The sequence below is a fragment of the Centruroides vittatus genome, unplaced genomic scaffold, assembly GCF_030686945.1.
Source record: "Centruroides vittatus isolate TY-2023 unplaced genomic scaffold, ASM3068694v2 scaffold_712, whole genome shotgun sequence".
NCBI classification, from domain to species: domain Eukaryota; kingdom Metazoa; phylum Arthropoda; class Arachnida; order Scorpiones; family Buthidae; genus Centruroides; species Centruroides vittatus.
This window is the reverse complement of record NW_027122715.1, coordinates 1596151-1608192: the sequence shown is the minus strand read 5'-3', so window position 1 is coordinate 1608192 and position 12042 is coordinate 1596151. Positions and strand designations below refer to the sequence as shown.

The following is a 12042-nucleotide window of genomic DNA, read 5'->3' as shown; positions in this document are numbered from 1 at the left end:
TGAAAATGTAATGTGTTTATAAATTTAAATATATTTAATTAAAAGGTTGTTTGAACTTTGAAAAATTGTATAATATTGTCTAAAATATATACAGTAGGTCTAGTATAGATCAATTATAAGATATACACCCTATTGAATATTAAATAAATTACATATAAGTAGAATTCTTTAAAAATGCTAAAACACTTAAGCACAATACGTTAATGTATAACAGGCATGGGCAAATGCGGCTCCTGCTGAAAGTGCTATCCTTCCCAGCCATACCATACTATCCGCCACGACAGTACAGAACTGCGGCTCCCATGCATTTTGCAAAACTTACATTTCGGCTCCCACCGAACTCTTGCCTGCCCACCTCTGATATATAATATAATAAATTACATAAAATATCATTTGTGAAAAAAAATGATTGATTTATACTTAAAAATTTTTCTTGTCTGTGATGATTCAGGGAACTTAAACAGAGATATATGAAAGAAATCAATCATTCTTTTAATATATTGGAATGTCTAATGTAAACTTTATTTAATTTTCATTATTTTAAATTCCGGAGTATCAGTAGAAAAAAAAATTTAATTTGCAACATTTTAAGTAAATTTGTTACATTATAATTTATAAAATTGCTTTCAAACTTAGAGTTATTATTAAAAAAAATTTTTTTATATCAAATTCCTCCAAAAATTTCATCAACAATTTAAATTCTCTGAAGGATTTTATATAATTTAGGAATTTCTTTATTATTCATTAAATATGAATAATTATTCCAATATTCAAGTTCATTAGCAAAAGGGAAAGATTTCCCTGTTACAGGGGGAACATGTAATTGATTTCTTTTCTATGTATGTTCCTCTTGTAACAGGGGGTTTCTTAATTCCTGAACAAATCCTATAAGACTTTCATATAAAGTGCAAGCTACATTTAAATTACCAGTTATTTCTTGCAACGATTTACTTGTTGCATTAATCCCGTTTATTATTTTGTTCCACAACACAGTCATTAAGCAAAATTCAAAACTTCGTAATTTCATTTTATCATATAAACCTCTTGCTTCTATTTGGATTAATTTTTTTTTGAGATATGTCGTCTCCTAATTTTTGAAATGCTGATTTCATTTCATTGAATCCATTGATAATCACTGTAATAGCATCTGCTCTTGCTGACCATCTAGTGTCACTAATAGGTTTAATAGTAAGCGGTTTATTGTTCTCTTGGAAAAGATTTTTTACTAACTTCCATTGGTATGTCGACACAGCAAAAAAAGTGTAAATATTTTGAATAGTACTGAAATATCTAACCGTTAATTGGTAACAATCTGCAGCAAAATTACCTACAAGATTTAAAGAATGACTGCTGCATGGAACATAATGAGCACTTTCACTGTAACTTTTATTTTTGTTTGAAGGCCATTATATTTGCCATCTAAATTCGATGAGTTGTCATAGCTTTGCAATTTTTTTATATTGACTATCCAAATAACTTACAACCTATTCTTCTAAACAGTCAGCAGTATGCAGAAAATAGGAATAAAATTTAAAAATTGCTCAACAGGGCTACTATTTGCCAAAACATATCTAACTATTATTGTCATCTGATCAATGTGACTTACATCAGGCAATCTAATATTAAAGAATAATATTTTGCTTCTTTTAGTTCATCTAAAATAGTGCTCCTTAATTTCTCCGCCATAATTTTATAATAACAAATTTGTCACATATTATCAGGGACAAATACCGTATTTTACAGACTATAAGACGCACTTTTTTCTTTGAAAAATTGCCTCCAAAATTCAGGTGCGTCTTATAGTCCATAGCGTCTTATAGGTATTTTTTTTTTTAAATTGCTTAAAAATTAAGGTGTGTCGTATAGTCCGTAGCGTCTTATAGTCCGTAAAATATGGTAGTTGACGTGCCCAGAACCGGGGTTTTTATATTTTTTCAAATGGCTTGCTAAGAAAGGATCGCACTCACTAAGGTATTGTAGTGCATTTAAATAGTTTCCAATTTAGTTGTTGAGCCATAAAATGCTAAGCCATTTTTAGACAAAAAAGTATTGTTCAGACGATCCTTTTAAATACTTCTCTCCAATACAGTTTTTCCATATTCCATTGGTTATTGATTTCTACATCAATTCGACCCTTCAAATTTGATTTAACGATAAATGTACCTATACAAGTTCTATGGTCAATCGAATTTTCGTGATCTTTTAACCTATCGTGTGTTTTTCCAATTGTCGACACCCTGCTTTTGTGAAAATTGTGTATTTTTGTTAGAAAACAATTTACATACATAGCAATAAGCAGACTTATTTTTTCTGCTGTAAATAAGTCATTCTCTATTAACAATTTCTCCATTACCCTTTTCTTTCATAAATACTGTTTTATGCAAGTTCCTTGTAATGGTTTTGCCTTGTACTTGAAATTTTTTTTTTTTTTTGCCTCATGTATAAATTCAATATTCTGATGAGGTTTGTTTCTAATGTAAATATTTTTCATCTCCAGCATTAAAACTTCTGGCTATTCACCAATATTGTTTGAAAATGATTCATATGTTTCACATAATAATTGTTTGCTGTGATCGTTATTTTCTTGGGTTTTCAAAACATTAGCATGTTCTTCAATGGCATCTTCATTTTGTTGTTTGAGATTTTTTTGTTCCTCAACTTTACAGTCCATTTCTTGATTTTGTGTTTTTTTAAATAAAAATAAGTTTTATTGTATTAAATTTTACTTTGCTTCTTAGTATAACAGCTTATTGTATTTGTTAATCTAGAAGACGGAAGAAAGATATCCACTTGGACTAATTTCCCAGTATTTAGACTAAGTTAATTTTTCACGTTCAATTAATAAAGTGTCATTACATAGTTTGACCAAGGAATTATGTTTGCGCAATTTGTAGAAAGTTGGGAGTAAGTAGTTACATCTAATCCTTGAATTTTTTGTTAAGTTCATTGATATTTGCATATTTTTCCATTCTTCTACCAAATTCTGTTGTTTCTTCCATATAAAGGTAGAAAAGATGCGATCACGAATATAATTTATTGCCAAGGGTTAGTCTTATAGTTGAGATTGGTGATTTAGTTAATTGGACTATTTCTAGGATGTCTTCTTCAGCTATATTTTGCAAATTTAATGAGGTAGTGATGAAGTTATGAATTTCTGGTCTAGAAATAGTTTTAGAATTGAAATAATTATATATAATTATATTATTGCGATGATGATCATTAATTAAAGAGTCCATTCTAAATTGAATACAGTCTTTTTCTACTTGTAGTTTGTCAACCTGTTGTTTTAGGTTATTTGTTTGTTCTTCCATTTTTTCTGCCGTTCTTTAGTTTCATGGATGTTTTCGTAAATAAGGTCAAGATCTTTTTTTATAATAATCATTTGGCTAAAAAGTTTATCATTAGAAGTGTTAATCAAGTTGGAGATTTTGTTCCATAGGACTGTTGTAGAGATGTCTGGTGGATCGTCCGGATTATTAAGTAGGAATGAAGTTAGTTGACTCACCTGAAAAAGACTATGAGTGCTAAGGTTGGACAACTATCCAGGTCTAGAATTCATGTCTTCTGTAAAGTCGTCATGAGAGTTTTTCCAGAGTTAGTTAAAATCCGTTATGAGCCTAGAGTTTGACGAGGTTGGTCAATTTCTTTTGGCTTCTGGTTTAGAACGATTCATTGGCGGTCTTTCCCACTTTGGTGGCAAATGTTGCATTTTTACTGATATTATTATTACTTCTAACAAGGGCGTCGCCAGCCAATGGGCCAGGGGGGGCAAGATGATATAAATTGATAGAGGATATGAATTGTATGTAGGTAAAATAAAAACGATTCATAAATTTTAAGAAGCTTAAGAAGATTATTTTAATTAAAACATAATCTTCTTGGGTTTTTCGCGCGGGAATTATAAATCGGGCAATAAATGACAGCATTTAAATAATTTTTTTCGCATGTCTAAGGAGGGGCAACTGCCCCTCTGCCCCTCTCTGGCGATGCCCTTGACTTCTAATGATATTAGTTAAAATAAATATAAACTTTTTGAACTAGTTTGTTTAGTTTGACTAAATTGTAGTGCTGGCTCTAATATATATTATATATATATATAGTTTTCATGATTTATATTACTATATTAAGGGAAGATAAATTGAAAAGCATCATTTACTGAAATATATGTTAGTTATTTGTCAAATAATGATTTGTAATTAGTTTTTTAATTTGCAGCATAATTCATTATATTTTGTGTCTTTTCTCAGATCATAAAGATGTAAGACTTCTTACAAAATTAATTTACTTTTAATTTTTGTGAAAGAACTGAATTTGCAATATATTTATTTTAGATATATCTATTGACATTATGCAATCATTTAGTTATTAAATGTATTTATTAACAATTCTTTTCAACAATAATTTAATAAAAGTAGTAATGTAGTAAGCAATAAAAAATAAAGTAAAATTACCAGTTTAATTATTTGCAGACATTTCTTGACCTTCATTTAAACATACCTTATGTAAATGATATTGTTTCATAAAAGCTTAACTTAACATGGCTAAAAAAATTCATAAATTGTACTTTTTCAATTATTATTTTATAAATTTGTTTTATAGTTTCGTATTAATTGTTTTTAGCTATGAAATTCACTCATATATTTTATTAATACAAAACTTCGGATTGAAATTAGATATTTGGAAATGATAATATTTTGTGTTTAAATTTGGCAGAGATCCATTATACTATTTAATAACAGAAATCATTTTACAATTTAAAAAAATACATACATGTATATATTTTTTTTTTAGTAAATAGAAACATTTTAGGCTTATAATAAAAATATAAAACTAAATTTATATATACATCTAATTCTGTTTTTACACAATAGATATGTTCCTAAAACATGTGTAAAAAAAGATTGAAAGTGATACGTATAATTAGGGACATTTCCCATAAATTTCTTTTCCAATTGAAACCAAAAACAACAACATAAAGGTGAATAATGTGAAGCATGCACCCATGCATTGTAATACAAAATAAATTTTTTTAGAATTTGGATCAATCATGTTAAAAGAGAATGAAATTTTTTTTCTGATTTGTGTAAATCAAAATTGTGTGCAGCAACATATTTATCAGGAAACAAAGCAATCATCTACTTGGAGCACCTGCTAAGAGGTGCCTTGTCAGGAACCCTCTCCCCTTTATTTTTTTTTCTAAGTTTTCTTGTTGAGTTATGAATAAAACATAGACCAAATTTCTATTGGAAAGCATCATGCAAATAGTTTTAACATTACCCAGGGCCGGATTTACATAAGGACATTTGGGGCCGGTGCCCAGGGCCCCCACAAAATAGGGGCCCCCACAAAACTATGTTTAAAGATAATTTTTTTTTCCTACTACTGCGACAGCCTAGTGTGGCCTAATCATGAGAGCCACATGCAAAGAAAACCAAATCCGAGAAAAAACCTATGAAACATCAGAAAATTTCGAGAAAAAAATTTTACATAGATATTTTTCAATTAAATTAAAATAATTAGTTTTACACAATAAAATATATGTATGTTTACAATAACCTTTTTTAAATGAAATTTACAACTTCCTAGTTGAAATCTAGTTGAAAGTACAGTATTTTGTGTAAATTTTCTAAATCATAAAATTTGCCTACAAGGTGGGCCCCACCGAATTTGTGCCCAGGGCCCCTGCATTGGTAAATCCGGCCCTGACATTACCAATAACAAACTGTTCAGGTGAAAGATCCTTTAACACACTGAAGCATGTAAAAAAATTATTTGCATACAACATTAAAGCAAGAAAGTTTCTCTCTTTTTTTAATGTATGAAAATAAATGCTTTAAACTGTCAGATGTAAACCTTATGTTTATTGAGAATGATAAATTGCAGAAATTGACTTTTGATGATGTGATTTGAGCAGTTTGGCTGAGAAGAGTCCAGAAATTGTAATATACATGATAAACTAAGTAATAAGCTGTGTGTTAATAATAAATGAGTTTAATTCTTCCTCAAGTTCCTGCCTTTCTTCTGACTTCCTGTTTTTTTTATTTTTAGCTGCAAGAGGTCTCAAAATTTAATTTGCTTGGGGCCCCTTTGCATGCAAATCCTGACTGTGTAAAAAAAGTTTGTATAAAAACAGAATTGGGTGCAATATAATTATTATATTTTAATTGAAAATATAAAATGTTAAGAATTGTTATATTAAATTTTTTTTGTGTTGTTTGTTCTGCAACAGTTTATCAGTGTAAATAATTATAGAGATTAAGTTTTATCATTCTCTAATGATACCAATTAATTGGTACCTTCAGAAAACTTTAGAATATTAATCCTTTTAATAACTACTTTCTGGAAAGACCTTTATTACTTTTCCTTGCTCTGTATAAATTTCTTAGTAATTAATCTATTCATAAATTTATTTGTATTTTTTACTTTGTTTTATATTATATATAGAGATAAATTTTTCTTTTTAAAGATATTTTAATTTTGTAAAGTCATTCTTACAAATTAATAATGACTTTCAAAATAGTTATTCAGAGAGTCAGCCATTATTTTATTATGCCATTACTGTATGTTATTGTAAAATAAAATATAAAATAGTTTGTTATAAAAACATTTAGTTCTCTGTTATAAATGAAAGCATATTTCTGAATTACAAAATAAGCAATCATATTCACTTGATAAAATGATTTAAAAACATAACAATTCATTCTTGTTTTATTGAATCTGAAACAATTTCTTGATAGTTTTTGGTAGAAAACTTTGCCTATTCTAAGCATGGAATTTAAAAATAATCTATATATTTTTTTATTGTCAATTTCTAGTAGGAATATATATAAATTAATGACTGCTGTATTTTACTTAGATTAATTTTATTTTTAATATACTTTAAATTATCAAAAAGTGTAATAATTTATCAAAATAAAAGCAATAAAAATTACTTATTCATTCATAAAAGCAAAACTGTATTATAAAAGGAAGTATTTGATTATTATTATTTTTTATGAGAGATTTATAATTTTGTTTGAAAAAATAATGGTATCAATAGTGAGATTGAGGCCAAAGTTTTCAACGCAAAAAAGTGTACGGCACTGCTTTCCTGTAAGCCTAGAAGTTTGACAATGGCATTTGGAATGTTGAGCATGATTCTACTGACTTTCCAAATGCCATTGTCAAACTTCTAGGCTTACAGGAAAGCGGCACTGAATGTCCGACATATACGTTTTCCCATTTAAAACTTCGGCCTCAACCTCGCTATTAATTATAAAAGTGGACTGTAATTAAAATTTTATTAAAATATACATTTTTGTACTTTTGATGATTTTAAAATATATTTTATTATTAAATAATATTTTAATTTAAAATTCAGGGCAACTATAGTGGAAAGCATTCCTGAAAATCTAACTTATCCTGCAGGATCTCCACAGCATTTGTCAACTTATGAAGGATGGATGAATTTAATTGGTATGGCACAGAATACTATTGATATTGCTTCTTTTTATTGGACTTTAAAGGGAAATGATGTTATACAAGATCCCTCTGACTGGCAGGTTGTTATCAATTTTTTTTTTTTTAATTAAAAATAAATTTATAATAATGTAATTGTAATCTAGCAAAAATTTGTAGGCTCAGACATTTTTATCTAAAGTTTATTCTGTATTTCTATTTTATTTGATACTTTTTATTCATAATTTCACTTGTATTGATAGAATATTATTATTAAGGTGACCAACCATCCTCCTTTAGGGAGGACAGTCCTTCTTTTGTAAGTTCTGCCCTCCCTCAAAAGTGTCCTCCTACATGTCCTCCTTTTCGATATTTGAAGATTAATCTGTAAATCTCCATATTCGATTGATGCCGAGCCAGTCCGTTGCGTGTGATGTGATGTGATGTGTTTGTATTTGACATGATGGTTCATCAAGGCTCGGTACAGTGCAGCAAAACACAATTATGAAACGCATGTGCTCTGCACAGGAGACCTTGAGAGAGTGCGCTGCATGCAAGTAGCTTTGTTTACTTTTTACCAAAACACAACACGGCACATACACATGCAGTAGAGATTATTATAGTGTATTATTATTGCAATGAATAAAATGTTTCTTTTATTTACAATATTTTTTCCATCAATTTGTGTGTGTCCTCCTTTTCATTGTGAAAAAGTTGGTCACCTTATTATTATTAATATAAAAATTTATATTTTTTACCCATCTACAGTCAAATTCATGTTGTCACAGATTGACTGAAATCAGTAGTGTAGAAATCTTCTTTAGATCTTAAGTGCAGGAGAGTCCCTTGAATTAGCATAAATGTTGTGTTATATTTTCATTTAGATTCAGTTCTGTTCTTCTAATGCAAGAATACATTCTGTTACAGATCTGCTTTGATATGTTTGTATTTTTATGTTTTTAAAAAGACAAAAAAAAATATTATTTTATGAACAGCAAAGTGTCAGTTAATGTTTTATGTTTTTTGAAACAAACTCACTTTAATTGAAAGATGTTAAATTCATGTCTCTTACAAAATGATTTCATTCTTCTGATAATATTGCTTATATATGGTAATTTTGCTTTTGAATGTATGTAAGCAGGTATATTTAATGTCAAGCGTATTGTGTGTGCAATTTATGCCAAACATATTGTGAATAATTGCGGTAGAAAATTCATTTTTTAATGTAATTAAAGTTTAAACATTGATGTGTAATGGGATGATAAATTAATTAATTGTATTAGCTTCATTTTTATTTTATTCAATCAGAAAAATTTAAGAAATTATATTGCATAAATTTCAAACACCTTTTATTCATTAAAGGAAATTTGAATTATATTGTAAGAAAGATAAACTATTTTTGTTAGCAAGATAAATTTATAAGCTGATTAAAAAATTTTACAGTTGCTTGAACTTAATGGATTAAATCTATAATTAGTAATTCAAAAAGTATAATAAAGGAATCAAATAAAGTAGAAATGTTAGGATAATTTGCAATTCTTACAAAATCAAATTTTATAATATATAAATTTATTTGTTTTAGGGTGAAATGATATTTAAAGAGTTACTTCAAGCCGGGACTGAACGGAAAATTAATATAAATATAGCACAAAATATTCCATCAAAAAGTTATTCTGACAATGATACTAAAGAATTAGAAACAAAAGGTAAATATTTATAATGCAATGATTTAAGAGAATCTTTTTTAAATTTTAATATTCAAACACCTAATATACTAAGTGATCTAAATGCCAGGAACAACTTTAAAAATTCGCGTGTCGGAATTTTGATCCCAAACAGTTTCTTAAAACTTATTAAAGTTTTAAGAGAGATTTAAAAACAAAAATCCTTTAAAGTAAATAAAACTAACAGTAAAGTACAATATTAATTTTCCTGTTTGTCTGTTAACAATTAATGAAAACTGCCTGTTGATGATTTAAAATATGAAAATAAAATTTACTTGTTACATCCCAAAATATAAGTGTGCACAAGTAATATGCATTTTTTATTTGATTATTGATTGTTAATTTGTTTTATAATTTATAAAGTAATTCTATCTTAAGCTAAATTGTAAAAAAGCTTAAGCTAATTGTAAAAAATAAGCCTACCGAATAAAATATATAATTGATGTTATTACATCAGTTAATTTTGATTAATTTTTTAAACAATAATTTTTATTTTGAACTTCATTTGAAAAATGTCAAATGTTTACACTGAATTGAAATTTAACATAAATTTATAGTAAACAAATATGAACCAAAGTCTAAAGGTTAAACCAGACTGTCAAATTATTTTTAAACTATTTCAAGATTGATATTTGATATTGATATTTTTTTAAATTAATTAAAAGTTTAATAGGCAATACTAAAATTAAGTACAGTAACACAAAAAACCTTTCACACTTTGTTTCTAGCAATTTAATCACTATGTAGAAACGTTTTCAGCTGTTTTGAATGACCTTCTTCAGGTACAATAAGGTCAGTTGGAATGTCAGTTGCAGAGAATAAAATTAAGTAGTTTGATGATTTAAAACTAAATTGTTAATAATTTTTAAAACATTTGAAATAGCCTAGAGTAATGATACTCAACCTTTTTTTCATCACAGTACACTTTTAATAATTTAAAAATTTGGCAGCATGCACAGTTACTTTGCTAAGTACCACAGGACAACTGGTGACATCATGACAGTGATTTTTGTTGGTTATTTAGGTAACTAAATGCCTTGGTAACTACCAGCAGTCACTGGTAACACCGGTTACAATTTCCAAATGTGCCCTGGGAAGGTAGAACTAATTGAACTACTTGTCTGACGTCGCTTATGTATGGGTATTTGCAGTGGCGGCACACTTCAAAAATCTCGTGGCACACTAAAGTGCCACGGCACAGTGGTTGAGAACCTAGAGTGGAACTCAAACTTGCAACACTTGCAACTATGTAGGCACACTATTTAAATATCCAAGCCAATCTTTTCCTTTAATTAATATATAACAGAATAACTAGGCTTAAATAAACTATTTTGGAAAGAATCCCAAAGAACAATAAGTGTGCATGTCAAAATTAAAACCTTTTTAAATTGACTGTTGAATTTTGTTGTTATAATGAATAAATGTATACATAATGTAGTAAAAAATATATATTCATAAGCAATATTATATGTGCATAACAATGGGTAATTCATTTAAAATGAAATTTTTTAAAATCAAAAATGTATCTATAATTGTCCATATTTAGTTCAAATTATTTTAACTTAGAAATAGCAGGATATTGGGCAGGTTTCTGAAGGCAATTATTGTGCCACTTTTAAATGCAAATTAAGACTTAATGTTAATTGCTTTTCTGGTGTAAATGAAAATTATTAATTCAAATAACTATAATTTAACCTGCTGTTATTTTAAGAAACAATGATGCTGTTTTATTTAATTCACAATAAATATAGACAAAAAGAATTAGGTTCAGTGGCAAGTAATATGGCTATAGAATGCTTACAAACAGCTTTAAATCACATGATTTTTCCATGGAAATTTAATTATTGGTTCAAATGTGCCATGAGATAAAAAAGGTTGAAAAACACTGCCTTAGAGGATCAAGCAATATATTATTGATTTCAGTTTATTGTAAGGATCAATTTTATACCAAATTTATTGCTCTAAATAATATGGCATAAATTTTGGATTGAAATCACAATACTTCCAGTCCAGAGCAGAAGTTCATATAATAGTTAATTGGTGCCTCTAGTCTTTAAGCTTTCCATATATAGTCTCAATTTCCTCTAGCTAACTCCATTTTAGAGATTAATGAAAGATGGACAGAAGGATGACAGTGGGAAGTATAGGTCTACAATTTGAAAATTGCAGCCCAATTATTGAATAAGTAAAAAGTACAATTATCTTTTTATAAATATCATCACAATTACATACCATAAAAATTAACTAAACATAAAAGAAATCATTAAATATTAATACTATGTTTAGTTAGTTTTTATGATATCTAGTTGTGATGATAATAATTATAAATTATTGAATAAATAAAAAAAGTACGCATCTTTTATTACAGTCTTACAAATTTTACATTCAGATATTAAAATTCATTTTTAATAATAATTTAAAAAATTTTTGTTTATACTAAAATAACATCTGAAAATTTGAATAATTGACTTGTTGATATCAAATAAACAAGATGTAAAATATATTCAGTTTGCATATTGATTGAATTTATTGTATCTCATGTATATTATTCCTTAGGAATGCATGAATGCATTTTGAAAAAACTTAAATAAAGAATATTCGTTTTTGTTTACATTAACATTTTTTGTGATTTTTCGTATATTAGTATTTTAGTTTCCAATGCAACAAATTAATAACTAATGTCGTAAAGGAGATTATTATTTTTAATATATTGTAAATTGGAAATTTGTGATCCAAATAAATTTTTCAATTCAATATATTAAAAGTTTTTTTCATTTATTACTCTACTAAAATGTAACATCAATACAACAAAAATTTGAGTTTCCAGAAGTTATTAATGTTTATTATATATGCATAGATTACAGTTTACAATATAATTTAC

The 12042-nt window shown here is 27.4% G+C and overlaps 1 protein-coding gene across 3 annotated transcripts in view; it reads left to right on the top strand.

Annotated features, from left to right (window-relative positions):
* Nucleotides 1-12042, top strand: part of LOC136989564 (5'-3' exonuclease PLD3-like) — a 33027-nt gene that overhangs the window by 10203 nt on the left and 10782 nt on the right. For all 3 annotated transcript variants that reach the window (XM_067287780.1, XM_067287779.1, XM_067287781.1), the window contains exons 3-4: nt 7361-7541; nt 9020-9143. In XM_067287780.1, the coding sequence (XP_067143881.1) occupies nt 7361-7541; nt 9020-9143 (305 nt within the window). The remainder of the gene's footprint in view (nt 1-7360; nt 7542-9019; nt 9144-12042) is intronic.